General features: G+C 38.1%; 1 protein-coding gene across 12 annotated transcripts in view; it reads right to left on the minus strand.

Moving 5' to 3' along the window:
• Positions 1–17,815, minus strand: part of RALGPS1 (Ral GEF with PH domain and SH3 binding motif 1) — an 85,789-nt gene that overhangs the window by 12,854 nt on the left and 55,120 nt on the right. For 10 of the 12 annotated variants that reach the window (XR_005603253.1, XM_039561718.1, XM_039561717.1 and 7 more), the window contains 4 exons: positions 13,679–13,746; positions 2,142–2,268; positions 1,450–1,601; positions 212–263 (listed from right to left, as the gene is read on the minus strand). Coding sequence is in view for 11 of the 12 variants with exons in the window: in XM_039561718.1 (XP_039417652.1) it covers positions 212–263; positions 1,450–1,601; positions 2,142–2,268; positions 13,679–13,746 (399 nt within the window). In the remaining variant the exon portion in view is untranslated. The remainder of the gene's footprint in view (positions 1–211; positions 264–1,449; positions 1,602–2,141; positions 2,269–13,678; positions 13,747–17,815) is intronic. The other 2 variants (XM_039561722.1, XM_039561723.1) reach the window with 1 other exon arrangement.

Genomic DNA, 17,815 nt, shown 5'->3' on the forward strand with positions numbered 1-17,815 from the left:
TGGTACACATGACAGAGATAGCTCCCAATCTTTTCAGGTCCAATACCTTTACAGTGCTTTATTTCAAAATGTTTGCCACTTTTTCCCTAACTAATCAATAATTTGATAAAAATAACTATTGATTTAGGGCTTACCTATGTTAGGGATCATTTTTGAATTTCTTAGCTAAGTCTGTAGAGTGCTCAGTGAGTGTACATGAAGACTAACTCACCTTTCAAGCCCTGACGGCAGCTCCTCACTAAATTCTGAGCTTTCACTGCTATCTAGAAAGAGAGTAGTACAGAGAAGGAGTAAGAAAACCACCCATGGGAAAATACAAAGCCAATGTATGTGGATCACCAGAATACTCTTTTATATAGTACTGTGGACACCATTTACTCAAATCATGTTTTGAAGTAGAAGTGTTTAGAGTTCATGGTAAAATCTTTAGTTGGAAGAGGCTTACATGAGCCACTTCATTTATAGTATCTCACTCTTAACTCACGTTACTGCTGTGTTTTAATACCATTACTTTAATTTTCATCATGCTTTTACTTCAGAAGCTGAGCACTTCAGGAACATAAAATCCAGCTCCTTTGTAAGACAGTATTTGTACCACAATATCCATAAGTCGACTGAAGTTATTAGATATGGTATCACAGTTCATTTTCAAGATGCAAACACAACTCTAATAAAGGATATGTCAGCAGTATGCTGCTGCTAGCAGTTATTAAAAATACGTATGATGGTATTCATAACTAAAGTTCCTATTTCTCCTCCAAGACCATCACCAATTTGTCCCTCCTTTTGTGGCATAACTATTTGGCTCACAGCTTTAATTTGCCCAGGACTGATCTTCTAATGCTCTGTTTTAACACAGTGAGCTGTGCCTGTATTTCCAGAAGTGCAAAGATCATCTCAGTGTCTAACTCTCATCCAAGTGATGTGCTATCTTTCACAGTCAATTTCCTATTCTAGAAATAGTCCTAGTCTCTTAAAAGGTGGCTTTGTCTTGCTTAGAACACATATTCTTGATCACTTTTTTGATATTATAATAATTGTTTTATTAATTATAATACCATATTGTGTTCTTTTTACGTTTCTTTTTAATTCTCAGAGAGTACAGCCAAACAATTCTCCCATCTTCTAAAATATATAGTTAAAATCAAAGTTTTCTTTGTGTAAATGTAGCTTTTAAAATATATATCCGCTTTTCCCCTTGTGAAAGCTGACAAACACTTTGTGTCACATACCGAGCATCTACAAAACCAATCTTCCTTCATGCCACTTTTACCAAAAGCATCAGTGGATAACTGAGGAAAGCTAACGTTGACCAGGTAGCAGTTCTGATCTACTTTCTTCCATGAAAACAATCAGTCTTTGCATGGGAACTAATGATCTTCCTAATTCCCTACTTTTTCAGACATCTGTGAGTCTGCAGCGCCCTGGGACAGGAGCAGGGGACGGTACCTATGGAGAGGCCGTTGGCCAGGCGCGTGCTGGGCGCGTGGCCCCGCGCTGGGCTGTGGCACTCCAGGACGCTGTCATCCAGCAGGTGCCGCGGCCGCTCCGTGGGAAACGTGGCGCTTTTGCTCTCCACGACGCTCAACTGACACATCATACTGCAACATGGAAGAAGAGAAGAACATGAAATCCCTCTTACGTCATCTAACAGCCACCCTTGGCTCACATTATTACCACTCAGCCTCTGCCTCATCAGCAGGCAATTATACACTACCACTTACTGTACATATGCTCCTTTACTACCTAAACAAGTTACAGATTTTACTTCTCTTTGTCAGTAACAGTTATTAAATTTCTGCAGCTGGGAAGTTGTAAATGTTTTGACTCCTCTCCATACAAAACCTGAACACCCTTGGTGGCAGCAAAAGCAGAAACCCAGGAAAAGGAGACACACCAGGAATCCACAGACCAAAGCGGATAAGCAGCTTTCAAGTATTGCCAATGCCTGGCACTAGCAGAGGATAGAGTCAGCAAAAGTAACAAAAGTGTCAAGAGAAAACCGAGAGAATACACAGTAAAGCCTGAAACACTCTTGCAATACAAGAAATGGGAAGGACAGATACTACCATGTTCTGCTGCTATCTTACATCTTTATGACACATGTAACTGCCTGAGCATGAGACACTGGCATCACGCACTTGTTTCCCAGGCTGTGACTCTTCCGGTGCCTTGGTACAGGAGGTGTAGATAGACTTGCTGCTACTGAGGCATCAGGACACGTGGGTCTCCTGCTGAATTTCATAATTGCTGACAGGTCAGATGGACCTAAAAGACAGAGATTATTTAACACTGAACTGATGCAAATCCCAGAAATTTCATTGGCTGGTGTGTTTAGGCACTGATTAAAATGAATTTTTACAGATAACCAAAAGGCACCATTTCTGAAGCACTGTTTCTTGCACATTAGGGTTACACCATCCATTTTTGTTACAAATTCATCTTCATAATCTTGAACTCCCTGGAAGCAATTTTTAAAACGGTTTTGCTCATACTTTTACCAATGAACTCCAAAAACTCTTGGCATCCTTAAAACAGCTGGATGTGCCAAAGTGTAATATGCAGAGCCATAAAGTCAGTTTGTACTTCAGGTGTGAACAGGAACGTTCACACGTGTTTTGAATTTTGTTCACAGCTTCATGTTGAGAATAAACTGTAAACAATCTGCTCATAGTGACTCACAGCTTGAGCATGTAAGAGAAAGCAGGGGCTTTTCATATACCTAATGGCCAGACAGATGCATTACTTCTCAAACATCTATGAGCTCTAGAGATGAGGCCTCAAAGAAAACATGGACAAGCTGGTTTTGTTCCAGCTCTTTGATGCTGTTTGCAAAAAGCAGGCAGTGAACTTTGCAACACAGTGGAATGTGTTGCACAGTAAATGCCAGGCTATTCTTGGCTTCACAGGAAACAATTGAGATTTCACTTTTAAACATCTAGCTGTGGCATTGGTGCTTGTGATGAGAGTGGGAACAGTGGCCATGAAAGTCGCCATCTGCCCCACATCCTTCTCCTTGGGACAGTCCAGGCACCAGCAGAACAGAGCTCCGTCTACATTACAAGAATCACTTCCTGGAGGCTCCAGCAACCTCAGCTTAGTCAGCTTCTGGACTCTAACCAAAACGCACCCGCTAAGGGGTTGACACAAGAAGAAACTTTGTGATGTGAAAGGCCATGTATAATTATCATCAGAATCTTTACAAAAGGTGTCTGGCATCAAGTAAGTAATAAACTGAAACAGAAAAAAACCTCAAAACCAATCCAAAACATCAACATTCCACTGCACAGTTTGACAACAGGATGTGAACATGAACTTTTAACAGAAAAAGTTAAAGTCTGAGAGACAAGACTTCCCAGGGAAGTGGTCATGGCAGCAAGCCTGTCAGAGTACAAGGTGAGTCTGGATAACACTCTTAGTGACATAGTTTGATGTAGCCCTGCAAGGAGCAGGAAGTTGGACTCAATGATCCTTGTGAGTCTCTCCCTACTTGAGACATTCTTTTTCTATTTGTTATATAGGCTACTCTCTCTACCCTGAAGCACGGAAGGTATCAACTTCCTCTGCCTTGAACTGAGGATTCATGAGACACAAGAAGAAACAGGAGAAGCAGTAATGAGTTTGTCCCAGTAAGAGCCAAAAAAACCCCAAACCAAATAAATGCAAGATGCTTTACTGTCCATACTCACTCTGCAATATAGACTTACATCAAGTTGTACGAAACACAAAAATGAATTCCAAATTTCTTGTATTTTTATTTTCCCATAGCCTAGACTCTAGAATTTCACTGTGAGCTGGGTTGTAACTAGGAAATACTGCAAAGGGGTTTTTCCCTAGCAGTAAGTGGAAAGATTTAATCCACAGAGTGTTCTCCACATTTGAGCAAACAGCCCATTATGCTGCTTAATTAATAATGAAGGGAGCCCCAAGACAAGCAAAAAGACAAAACAACTTTTAGCAATACAGAGAGGAGGGACAAGTTTGTTAGAGGAATCATCAATAGTATTATTCATCAGATCATCAATTTAGAAGGAGAACAAAGACACAACCGTTTTTAAGCCTGTTTTCTTCCTCATTCATATATACCATCAGGACAGCATTTTTGCCTGCCTGTCTTTGCTACCATCACACAATTGAGAATTTGTGAAATACAACAGTCATAGCATCAGTCACTGGCATATGCAGCTTCAGAGAAGGTCTTATACTTAATGGCCACATGCAGTTTTTAAAAATGCACTTTCAGTTGTTGCTTCATCCAGAGATTCACCCAGAGACACACATCTGGGAGGTTGGAGACTGCCGAGTACAATGTTCTTGCTGCACATACAACTAAAATCTTGATGCATTTCGGCTGTAACACAACACTGGAAGCTTCTTCCCTAAAACCAAAGCAGTTCATCTTCCATTTCTGCCATGGAGGTGAAGCACAAATTAGGACAGAAAAAGTATGACTATGAGCGCAATTATGTTTTGCCTAGTTTAATGTAAAAACTGTATGGATTCATGTTTCACCATTAGGCCTGAAAAATCTTATCTGCTGCATTAGTAGCAAGAATATACATTTCACTAAAGTCTTTCACCACAGGTTTTCATTACAAAGTAAAATTTATGCAGACACAAAACAAATGCATTCAGAATTTCAGAAATAATTGTAAGTTCTTTAGTTTGAAAACCTCCAGTTCTTCCGATGGACTAGGTTCCCAAAAAAAGGAGTTTGCGCTACAAGCTCTGTTTGTAGTGCCTTTCCATCAGATACTTTTCAATTTGTTAACAGAAAAATACTTAGGACTATTGAGGTGGTTATTACCTGCTAAGAAGCCTAAAATAAAGTGGAACTGAAACCCAGTACAAAGATAGGGGCAGCTAAAAGAAAATTTCCCTGAAAATTATGAGCATTTATCAGCAAGTTTCACCTGAAATTTAGCATAAACTTCAGTGTTAATGTGCCCACTCTGAAGCTTGTCCCTTAATCTGGCTGCAGGATTTGTTCATTTTTATATTGCTTCCTGCTGTGTCATTCAGGTCTTTCTGGTGCCAGTTCTCAATCCTGATTTACATTAAGTTTTTTTCAAGTGGACGACATTAAGTTCTTTTAAATTCACTGAATGCTACTGAAGTATTATTTTTAACAAGCTACTGAAACCACAGCCTGTGAAAGAGTAGCAATCTTAAGGCACAGCTCTAAAGGATTATCAGTGCAGTACAGTGCTTTTTCACACAGACACTGCGCCACATGTAAAAATAACTGTTAAATATTGTAACACATAATAGTTTAGAAGTTTAAGTTTCTCACTGTGGAGAAGCAGAGACCTGAAAGCAGTTCGATTAACTTCATTCCAAAACATTGATACGCAACAAAATAAAAGCATGAGACTGCGCCAAAATTACTTTATCAGAAAGAACAGCAAAATAACAAGTCCAATGCTGACACAATCAAGCCATTACAAAACCAGAGTTGGCTGGATTTGACTCCAGGTAGGCTCAAATGTTACTATCAAAACCTACCAAGATTAAGAGATAATATCTAGCAAGAAAAAACAGTTAAGAGACTTTTCACTCTACACTCCCTTTTTTTCTCCCTTCCTTTAGAGAGCATGGACTGAAATTTACACTAATATGATTGCAACATGAAATTATTTAAAGACTGATCATTATAAAGATGGTAATTGCTTGATTTCAGCAAGAGCTTTTATTACCTGGACAGCTTCAGAACAGAAGAAGTTTGTTAAACCGCCCCCCTACCCCTGAAACAAATGATGCAGTATGTCTAAAAGGACTCCACATCTCAGATTGTAATATAATATTAGGGAATATTATGAATAATATGAAAATAGTATTAGGGAATAAAATTTCAGTTCACGTAAAAATATTGCCAGGCTTAAGGTGTGATGTGTCAAGGGTGACAGAATTTGTGGAAATAGGTGTAAGAGTCTTACAACTTAAGACAACAGTCCAGCTTGGCTTCCTTGCTATTACATATGGCAATCACAATTGCTTGCACCAGTCCTGTGAAAGAAGGAAATGGACCTGGGTTGACAGACCACTGAAACAGGCTGCCTAGAGAGCCTGTGGAATTTCCTCCACTGGAGGTATTCCAGAGCCATCTGGACACAATCCTGTGCCATGTGCTGTAGGATGACCCTACCTGAGCAGGGAGCTTGGACTAGATGACCCACTGTGGTCTCTTCCAACTATGCCGTGATTTTGTGACTTTTTCAAATTCCTAGTTAGGTGTCTTTAGTGAAGATCCCAATGGCAGAAAACAGAATGCTTTGTGGGATCAGATGAAAACAGAAATAGCAACTGTGCAGGTATCATTATGTCTGGAGTGACCATTTTCAATGTAGTTCTGCATCCTCCTCATCTCCAAGGCAAGAGAAGGAAGTCTATATACAGTTTAGCTCTGTTAGCTCTGTGCTAAGGTAAAAAGAATTTGAACTCAAACACCTTTACAAAGTCTTTGCATCTGCTCTGCTGCCAAATGTCTATGAAGAAGAACGGTGAAGTTTATAGAGCTCTCCTCAGCCAACTACACTCAGTTCAGCAAGAAATCTGGGGTGCAGTGAGTGTCAGCAAGAGTTATGGGGCAGAGGGAAGATGACCTCATTTCTGTAAAGGAGTAAGAGACAAAGAGAGCCCATGCCAAGAAGGATGCCAAAGAGGGTAAGCAGTGAGATACTGATGAAAACTGCACAGACCAAGGGATGTTTATGGACATACCAGACTGCTGAGCAATTAGCTGGGGAAGTTATGCCTGATACTGCTGATAACAAAATTCCAATATTTAAATTCATTTGGGATTGAGTTATTTTGCCCCTTTTTCCAATAAGTGAAGTCATCTGCTACTGCTAACTCTTGTCTTTACTCTTCTGGCTCCACTCCTAGTGCATACTGTTACCATGATTGCTATTCTGTTATTTTGTCTTTCATGGAGACAAAGCACTATTAGCAGGATTTTCCAGTCAGCTGGCATGAACAAGGGTTAGTTTGGTTTTCATTATTTCTCAGCATCATTTTCAAGATTATGCTGACATGCACAGGAATGAGGTATAAAAATATTAAAATGTTATTAAAAATTTGTTTGCATTAGGGAACGTGAGACAACTTCATCAGAGCGAGCCGAGTGCTGTTCAGAGATCTGTGGCAAGAACATTTGGAAAAGTTTACACATATCCCAAAGGATCTCACTGTTTTTTCCTTTGCATAATTTTTCCATGAATAATCCTTCAAATGTTATAAATGAATGTTACTTTTGCAATCCTTCAGTAAAACATGTGAACATTTACAGTCCCCAGAGCTTTTAAAAAAAGCAACAGGGTGAGGGAGTTACAGTTCACAATTTTTCTCCACTAAAAACCTATCAATAAACCAGTACTAGATATGCAAACTAAAAATTTAAAATGAGTTGCATATTATATGACGAAGAACTGAGTGATTTTTCAGGAAGGCAGAACAGTCTCAACTATTCATTATTTTTTGGTGAGCAGTTAAGAAGTAAATCAGATACTTACCAGCTCTGTTTCTAAAACTTAATAAAGACATTCCAAGCCACAGACTCTCTAGTTAAATCTCCACTGTAAATTTTTACTACTCTGTTTTCATTGTAACCAGTGTATGATAATTAAAACTTTCAAAGAGAAAGACCTACTTACAAAACACACAATAAATAACTTTAGATGAATTTTGTGCATAGAATCAAGAATGACAGAAAAAATTACATCTAGAATAATGGCTATTGTAAAAGAACAGTTTTAATTTTCAGAGTATTGCTTTACAATTCAACAAAAGCCTACTAATGCATACAACATGTAAGAGACATGTACGTTACGGCTGCTTCTAAGACAAGAGCAAACTAAAAACAAGAATCTGAGTCCTTGACTGCCCCTCCCCATACTCCTACAAGCTCCCCAAAAGCTGTCACTCCCACACACACATACATACACACACACACACACTTCTGACTGCACAGTAAGCACACTTGAGTGTATTCCTTCAAATGCTTCCTGGACAGAAGTGATATTTTCAATTTCAAGTGTCACTTTTATGGAATCACTAATTGTCAGCATTTGTGTTACTTACTCTGTACCAGTGGAATGCACAAAATCCAGACTTACACTTCAGCAAAAATGCTGAAGTTTTTGCAGTTGGATCTGCAAGGCACTATATGGGCTTGGGTGACATCTAGATTGGCAATGAAGACATATCCATCATGAGAGTATAGCTGCAGGGAAACTCTGAAGTTTGGGTTCAACCAAACACATTAACCAATCCATCAAAAAACCCCCCAACTTTTAAAAGAAACTATTTCAGGTGACAGCTGTGAAAAGAGTCAAAACCAAACAACCAAAGCCAACTGAACCTCCAAAAAACAAGGCAGGAAAGCCCTTTGTCCTCTGGCTGGTTTATATTTGTAACATTCCTCAGGATGATAGCTTGGCAGTTAAAATAAGCATCAATGAACTGGGACATTAGACTTGTTTGGTAAGGAAGTCACAGAAAGTAATAGAAAGCAATAAAGTTAAAAACTGAGCACAATCATTCTCTCTCTGGAAACTTTGTTTTGATAGAATATTTTTCTACTATTTTTGTGAAGCTTTGGTATGTTAAGAAAAAAAACACAGTACACTAATTCCAGCTGGATTTAGTGGTCGATAACATGTCAAATCCACACATTTGTCTGGTATTGATTTGTTTCAAAAATATTCCAGTGAGTTGTAAAAATTTCTCAGGAAAGCATCACAGAGGAAGGGACTGGAAACCAAAGAGTAAAGTTTTCTGAACAGTCTGTAAATTTATGTGAAGAAAACTTAGTTCTTCCATTTCTACCTTAAGTCCTGTGTAAAAAAAGCAGACATAGTACACATGAAGCAATGACCAAGAACTTGCACAAGGATTAGACAATCCTCATTTCCACAGAATGACTGGCTGCTAAAGCACTTAACACAAACTATTTATTAGTTGCCAAAGCAACCAGTAAAACAAATGGCAAAACTAAATGTCAAACTCAGTGTTTACATGGAAAATGATGGTGTGGGGTTTTTTTTATTCTAAAATGCTGAACTGCTGTAGAGATATCACTAATGTAGTATAGCTACTTCAGAGGGTTACAAATGTACAAACATCCCCAGTCTTTCTTCCTTCTGTTTCTACATTTTAAACTCCTACATATCACATACTCTACATCCAATAATTGGCCTCTTCTAATTAATTAAAATATATATTCTAAGTTCTTTATGAGCTAGGTCTCAAAGCTGAATGGACTTGACACAATGGGCTGAATTTTACCCCAGAAACAAAGGAGAGAATATATCTGTTTCAGATTAATTACTCCACTTTCCTGGTATGATGGTAACAAAACCTCTGGTCTAATTATTCTCCTCTCAAGAATTACACCAAGACCTACTTGGGGAGACAAAAAAAAAAAGAAGAAAAAAAAAAGAAGAAAAAAAAGAATAAAAAAAAAGAAAAAAAAAGGAGGGGGTGAGGGTCCATCCCTGACTACTGCGTAACAATGTCAGGAACCAGACACCAATGGAAGTTGATAGCCCCAAAATCAGGGCTACTCACAGCACAGGCCTGGCTGTTGCTAAAATTGAATGCTAGATGTTAACTTTAATGAAGGGGTTCATTAAAAATCACAGAATTGTTGAGACCAGTCTTTGAGTCACTTGGTATTAGATATAATTTTCTGGATATGGTAATTATTTTAACATTATTTTAACTTTTTATATTGCTTTTCAAGACAGAACAAATATGCTATATTTCAGAGAATGAGTAAAACCACTTTCTATATTCTGATTAGCACTGCACCCTGAACTTTTCCAAATAACATGATGAGAAAGGACATACATAACAGAACATTTCTCTACTGAGCTACACGATGTGCGAATTCTGAGAAACGTCAGTTGCTTAGAAGGCTTACATTTACCATATATTGCATTAAATCTTTTCCTTTGTTCTGGGAAAATGTATTGAGTTATACCTTCCAAAACAACCCAACAGCCATACCATAAATGACAAGCACCTTTCAGCCAACACTGCAGGAACACAGATGTCTTTTACAGCTAATTCAACTGGAAACTGTGAACAGTTAGCATACTATAAGCTCTCCAGCTACATTCTCTCTCTCTCTCAAACCACAGCAAGGCAGAATGAACAGACTTAAGTTGCTGCCAAGGAAGCTGTGTGAATCACACTGTTCCTGAAAGCATTCAACTAAACTGCTTAAAGCTCCTTCTTAAATGCTACTTGCGATAGACAAGAATCTCTGCAGCATTATGGAAGACATGAAATCTTCCTGTGAAAGCACTATTCACAGTTATATATGCATTTGGTAATTAAATGAGACCCTCTTAGCCACTAATATACAAAACATAGCTTGTTGTGAGACAGTCCCTTTAATCAGATGCCTGCCTCCTGTGTTTGAATTTACTGGAAAACTAGTTGGCAAAAGAAGTGGAAAATGGACACATGGTTTTCTCCAGCATTTTGCAAATAGAAATGCTGGAGGATTTAACTGTTTCTATTGAGCCTCACACTCATAAAGATACTTCAAGGGGAAAAAAAGAAACCCACAATGTCCCTGGCTAGAGTAAACTGTTAATATTCTTTTGAAAGATAGAAAACTGGGTAGAAGATAAATTCACAGTGCTGGCAAGTAAAATCCATTTCCACCATCCACACATTCAATTGTATTTTAGAACACAAAGATGACACTATTCCCTGCACTTAATCCCATTATAGGCTTTGGAATTATTACCAATGACATTGAGCTTTTTTCCTGTCTCTGGAAACACACACTGATCTTTAAGGAGGCAGCATGTCACAGGCAGAACTAGACTTACTGCTATTAGTAATGTATTAACTTTTGGACTATAGAGACAACTGAACTGATGACTGACCTTATGGGCTAAGAACCTTTATTTTAACTTAAAATCACTATTATCAGACTCCTATGCCTTATACTATTGACATTACACTACTGCCCAAAGTATTTTGAGATCATCTATTATCATAGCATCTTACCGACTGCAAAGGACTTCCTTCTGGCACACAATGTCCGAAGTGGAATTAATGTCAAGCTATAATTTGAATCCAAATAAAATTGACAGCAATACGTGCAAATGTGCTATTTTTAATCTTCCATGTTCAAATATCTGATTACTGATATCAGAGTATTTTAGTTCAGAATTATTCAAGACTAACATATGGCTATACTCCTATTTATTACTGTTGTGAAATAAACAGTAAGTTATTGCCTTCATGCTTAGTTAAATTTAAATTTGAATTCATGCTAACTTACTTAATGAACCTTCACCAGGAATAAAATTTTCAGTAAGATTTATTTTCAGTAAAATGTACTGGATTCCATTTAGTAGCATTTTTGCAGCCACACAGGTGCAGCTCACTGAAAAATTCCTGTGGGTATTACAAAATTCTGATGGCATTCATTGTCTAACTGGCAGTAAGTGAAAACTCTTAGCTGAGCAAGAAATACAGCAGTCCACAAATGGGTCAAGCTTTCGAAGGAAATACTAACAGAAGAATGGAGCAATAGGAATGACTCAGCACCTGGTTTCTAGTCATCACACTAATTCTCACTCTGAGAAAAGCAATCTTACAGAGCACTTAGGGGTACTGAAGATTCAAAAAGGAAAATTACCCTCCTAATACTGCCAGATACTATAGGATCACATATTCAATGAAGTAGGTACTCCTCAATGTAGTCCCAACCATTTTTTGTGGACTCCAGCTGAGCTCACTGCAGTATCATGCTGTATTACTTGCCTTCCACTAGAGTTCTGATACAGTTCTAATAGAGTTCTCAGCCCTTGATTAAGACTTACAGAGTACTGGCAATGATCCCATACTATGCTGCTATGACTGAAGCTATATTCCATAATCATATAAATGAAGCGTTAACATCAAAGCCCAAGTGTTGAGCAATACAAAGCAAAAGCCAGAAAACAAAAAAGTTTACTTGTATGTCTGCTTTACATATGTGAGAAAGATGTAATCATATGAGAAGCAATAACTTAGTTTCAAGTCTCAAGTATGAAAAACCAAATCCTCACAAAAGCAGAAGAAAATGTGACAAAATGTGGTGGGTTGACCTTTACAGGCTGTCAGGTGCTCACTGAGCTGCTCTATTACTCCCCACCCTTCACAGGACAGGGTGAAGAAGATAAGATACAAAACCTTTGTGGGTTGAGAGAAAGGCAATTTAATTTAAAAAAGCAATGACTGTGTGCAGAAGCAAAAGAAATCAAAAGAAGAATTTATCCTCTACTTCCCATCAGTGGGCAATGAGTAGTCATGGCCTAGCCCAAGCATTGCAGTGGATGCTTAGGAAGATGAACACCTTAATAATAAATGCCTTGCTCCCTGCTTTCTCTTAGCTTCTACTGATGAGCGTGTCATATGGTACAGAATATCTCTCTGGGCAGCTTACATCAGCTGTCCTGGCTATGTACCCTCCCAACCCGTTGCCCATCCCCAGCTTACTGGCCTTTTTGGCAGGGGGTTGGGTTTGGAAAGATAGCCTTGATGCAGTGGGCACTGCTTAGCAGAAGCCTGGTACAACACCTTTCCAGACACAGACACAGAGTACAACACTGTGATGGCTCCTGTGGGGAAGTTAACTTCCAAATGCATTTCTGTATGAAGAAAGTGTTCATTAAGAACTACTTTTGAACTCATCTAAGTTTATAAAAATTATCCCGTGAACTATTTCTTGATATTGTACACAGCAATTAATACCACTGAGCATCAAGCAGGGAAAAGGAAAGCACCTTCCTAAAGAAATTGAAGACCAGGTCAAATGTTTATCTGACTCTGGGCATAGCAAACACAAGGTTTGTGTGAACCTATAGGAGGTTCCCTATAAATGACTGGTCATTTTACAGCAGCCAACATGAAGAGCTGGGAGGCAGAGGAGTAACACATGGGATTTTTCTTCGTTTAATATTTAGCATCTTCCTTTTTCTTTCTCTCACTTACTTTGTCTTTCATTGGTGAGAAAAAAAGACATTTTGAAAGCCAATTGAAACTGCATGTCAGATGTGGTCTGGACGCCATGGGTTTTTACATTCACACATGGTTTTACATAATGGGACAGAAAATTGGCCATTCAGGTTCAAGAAATCAAAACAGAACAGCTTTCGAGATAATGGCTCCTATAGCAGGAAGTACATTTCATGTAGCCTGATGTTTGTTTAGTCTGGTCATAGCAATAAACAGATTAGTTTTTGTCAACTTATGGATGGTACTCTAGTTTTCAGATGTTGCTAGAAGCTATTACGAATCTTTTGTCCTCCTGCTTTCCACAATGAAATTGTCTCAAATTTATGTGATCACATGGAAACCTGAAAGGAGAATTTCCTGTGTTATTCACTGCACTGCTTTTTTTGTGCCAAAAGAGGGGTCTTTTTTCTTCACTTATTAAATAATGATGAAAATTCAAGCATTTGTAAAAAAAATCCCGCAATCTGACATCTGTTTCAATGCTAGCAAATACCCTCTGACATCCCTTGAATTGGAAATGTTTTTATACAAGTCAGCAATCCTTCTTGTTGACTCATGCTACTGATGTACCTCTGGATTTTCCCATATACTTCAGTGGAGGATTTCTGTAATTAAAATTATTTCCTTATTCAAATTTTTAAATGATGTTTTATACCTGCAAGATCTTCTTTGGAGGAAACCAGTCGAGGAGAGCTGTTACCTGGCTCAATTCTTAAAGATAATCTGGAAAAACAAGTTTTTAGAGAAATTAACAAAAAAAAAATCTCAATAGAAGTTGAAAGAAATTAAAGAAAGTAATTATTTTGGCAGTGCTAACTAGGAATTTTGCTTTCTTGGAAGTGTAGTTATTTATTTTGTGAAGTAACAAAACAATAATTTTTTTGAAGTCAATCACTACCTGTCAGAAGCAAGAAAGAAACTGTGAGGAAAGTCTATGAAAGCAGAAAGAGAAATCATTATTTAATCCTCCCTCTCAGTTTAAAAACGTAAGTTCATGTAGTCTTTCGCCTTGGAAAAAAAACCTCAAAAAGTTAGTAATTTAGATACAAACCTAACATTTTATTCCCTCTAAACATGAAAGTGAATTTACTGTTACCATGTTGAAATGTGCACAGAGAAATAGCTATTTAGTTACTACGACTTACAGAAAAGAAGCTTAAAAGGGCAAAGTGACCAACACTTAATAGTAAAAGAAGGTAATTAGAAGAAAGTATTATATGACATGCTGCCTCACTCCATGTGTTTTATTATGTACTCACTCACTCTTGTGTTCTCAGCACTCCAACAAATCTCAATCTCCCAATGCATATCACTTCTGCTATTTCTCAAGTTTAGGCAGTCTTCACTTGACATTCATGGGTCCTTTCCTCTGTACCAGTCTGACAAAAAGGTATGAAGGACTACAATGTTAAGTAAATTTTAATGGAATAGGCACAAATCCAAAGGAAATAACTGCTGTCATTGTACAGCAGTGGACACACAAAAAAAGCTGGAAGGTTTCAAGCTGCAGTGTCCTGCTGTGCACCCCAAGGGGAAGGCTTTCTGACTTCAGATAAAAACATGGAAAGGGGCGGAGGGAGAAACCTATGACAGCATTTCAAAATATCACATATGGCTCAGCCATCACTTCCCTTATTACTCTTTATTGGGAATACCTTTCAGTTCCTTCTCTACAACATTCCAACATTGTCAACTATGTTTTAGTGTGAAGTCAGTTAACAAAGCTACGGTCCATTTCATGATTTCAAATTTCTATTCTTCTGACAGTACTGGATTCTTTTAACTACCCAAAGTAATGTACTTCAAGTAGGTGATGAATCATTCCTTTCCAGGCTACTTTTCTTTCTGTCAACTTGATTTCTGTGACCAGGAAGCAGTAACGTAACTCTCCTAGAGAGTTACAATAATACAAGTCAGTACATTATTCAAATGTTGATCACATAGGAATTTCTTTCAGTATGGAAAAAAGGCAAAAGAACTTAATGAAGTCCTTCCCTGTTAGCAAGGCCCTACTGTGTGAATTTATCTTCCATGTCTGTAGAAATGTTCCAGTTGCATCCTTTGAACAGTGGTTACTCTTCTGTTCATTTTTAAGGCTGATCTGTTCCTCACTATATTCAAGTTTCATTGTTGCCATGCTGTGAGCTTGATTTTTGCAAAGAAAGCTTTTTAATTTTTTTGCATTGTTTTGTTTTAATAATCTTCTGCAGCAACTGCCACGGATGCTATTCAGAAATTTGGGTACTAAGCTCATTTTACCGGGTTAGCTTATATTTGACAAACCAAAGTCCTCAGGCAAAGCAGGCATTTCAAATTGTTTCACAGTTTTTCTCCAAATGGAAGCAGACAACCCTCCTGCTGATAACCTGTCACTGTTCCACAATTGCTAATTTCTTCGATGTCTGTCTGTGCAAGGGAGATGTTACCGGTCCTTTCCCGCATGCCACGACAACGGCATTTTTAGTTTCTGCCAGCTTTGAGGAACTCATCTCTGAAGCTCTTTCCTTACCCTGTATCAAAGAAGTTACTCAGTTTTACTACTTCCTCTGTGGCAATAGCCACAGTTTATTTGGTCACTGTGGAAACATTCATCTAATAAGCCTACTGTTAAAAGATATGATTGCAGTTCAGTCCACACAAGCAAATAGCTGCTTCTTTTTACAGTGATGTGATTTGTAATGCATTCCTCCTGAAAATTTTTTGCTTGGTTAGAATAAAATGAATTTAAATCTGCACGTAAAGATTAGAGACCATATTTCTTCTTAAGCATGCTGAACTGAACTGTGCTCATTAAGCAGGTCCAGTCTATAATTTCAGTTAATACAACTAGTGACAGAATCACGTATTTTTCACAGTAAGAATGGCAGGACTACCTCACACACCTGATAAGGCCAGAAGTCACTTGTCTAACGTCACAATTTTTACCAGTTTCATCAGCTTACTGCGTATCAAGCTCCCAGACCCAGTACAACCCTTACATGTTTGAAAAACAGCACAGGTGAAATACTGCCTGTGAATATGTACATCAGGGGAAGTGCTATGACCTGCTGACAGATTTAAGGCAAGTGCATTCTTATACCTTCTTTAGTGACAAAAGCAAGTGAGATCAACTTCCATGCAACTACTTGCACTATACTATTTCTCTCTTTCTGTCTAAAATTATTCTTGTAAAGAAGAAAAGGGGAATGTAACAGCAGGAAGAAAGACCTAACACCTTTATGCTTTTAACAAGGTTTTAGGAAGAGGCATGCTACGGTTATACCATCTAGAAAGCACCTGTGTTGTGTGCTGCACTTAGAAATTCACTAACAGAGCAACAAATGTGTCTTGAGTGCTATAAAATGAGATTGCACCACTCTCCACTGCTCATCTCCCCAGAATATGTGAAGTTAAATAATATTGATTATCTGTTTGGCTATGTTAAACTACAGTCTGAATCTTAGCCCTTTTTAAGTCTCTGACAGTTTGGACATCGACTTCCATGATGCCAGAATTCTGCAATGTTTCCAGAAAAACTATCAACCTAGGAACATACAGGATGTATTAAAAGAAGAACAAATAAATGCGAGCCTAAATATATTTTGGTAAACATAAAATACTCATGCTGACATGTTTATATTTAAAATAAACTGTTGAGAAAAGGGAATATATTCTGACGAGATGTCATTCCTGAGCCACCTTCTCTTCTATTCCCCCTCTCCTCCAGAAGACTGGAAACAATCAGAAACATTCTTTATTTCAAAGAAGAGATACTGACAGTCAGTACAGTTTCAACCAGTCCTGGCTTGTTTGTCACCACCCAAATTCAATTTTGCAATTCCTCTGACACTCCATTTTCCATGGAGCAGCACAAGTTCCACACATGCACACAAATGCTCAGTGTCTCCCAAACGGGACTCCTGGAGCCAGAACCTGTGGCCTCTGAGAGGCTTAGTGTGGTACTTTCAATAGATCAGTGTAGACTTTGAGCCCTGATGTGCTTACAACATGCATCATCCATATCGTCACACACCTAATGACATTCTCACAGCTGACTGCCCAGTGTCATTCACTAGCATTACTTTAAACAAAAAACTACTTTGGTTCCAGCATGCCTAAACCACTCAGAACTCATAAAGACACTCTTTTATGTGTTTGCCCCTGTGTATCATCAGAAATTCATCTTGGAAGTCACTATATTCAGCCAATATCACAGTACTGTTAGGATTTCTTCTTTGTTTCAGGAATTCTTTTCAAAAAACCAAATCTTTGCTTTACCATGGTAAGGAAGCCTAGTTTTAGTGCATGGTCTAAACGCCGACATATGAAATTTCAACATTCCAAAATTATACTGCAAGAGTTCAGCTAAGAGACATGTCAGGATAAATCCTAGGTATCAGCCTCAGAAACTGTCTGAAACACTAGAAACTGAAATTTCAAAACTGAGGAGTTAGTATTAACAATCTAAGGTGAAACAAAAATTACAAGTAAAATCTCTAGGAAGAAAAATCAGCATGGAGATTCACTGAATTAACAAACACCAATCTACCACTGGGAATTAAGACAATGCTTCTACAGAATAGGCACAGAAGAGTATATGAAAGCTTTATTCTTGGATAGTAGAAAGATGACTGAACAACTTCTGTTTTTTTAAGCCTGATACTCAAAATTTCTGGAACATGTTAGGGCTGGTATGCTCTGAAAAGTAAGCTGGACGGACATATATTTCAACCCAGTCTTAAATACTGGGCCATACAGCTCATTTTAGAGTAACCTTCCTGGTAAGCAGGAAAAGAGGAACCTAACATAATGC

Source organism: Corvus cornix, chromosome 17 (genome assembly GCF_000738735.6).
Source record: "Corvus cornix cornix isolate S_Up_H32 chromosome 17, ASM73873v5, whole genome shotgun sequence".
NCBI lineage: Eukaryota > Metazoa > Chordata > Aves > Passeriformes > Corvidae > Corvus > Corvus cornix.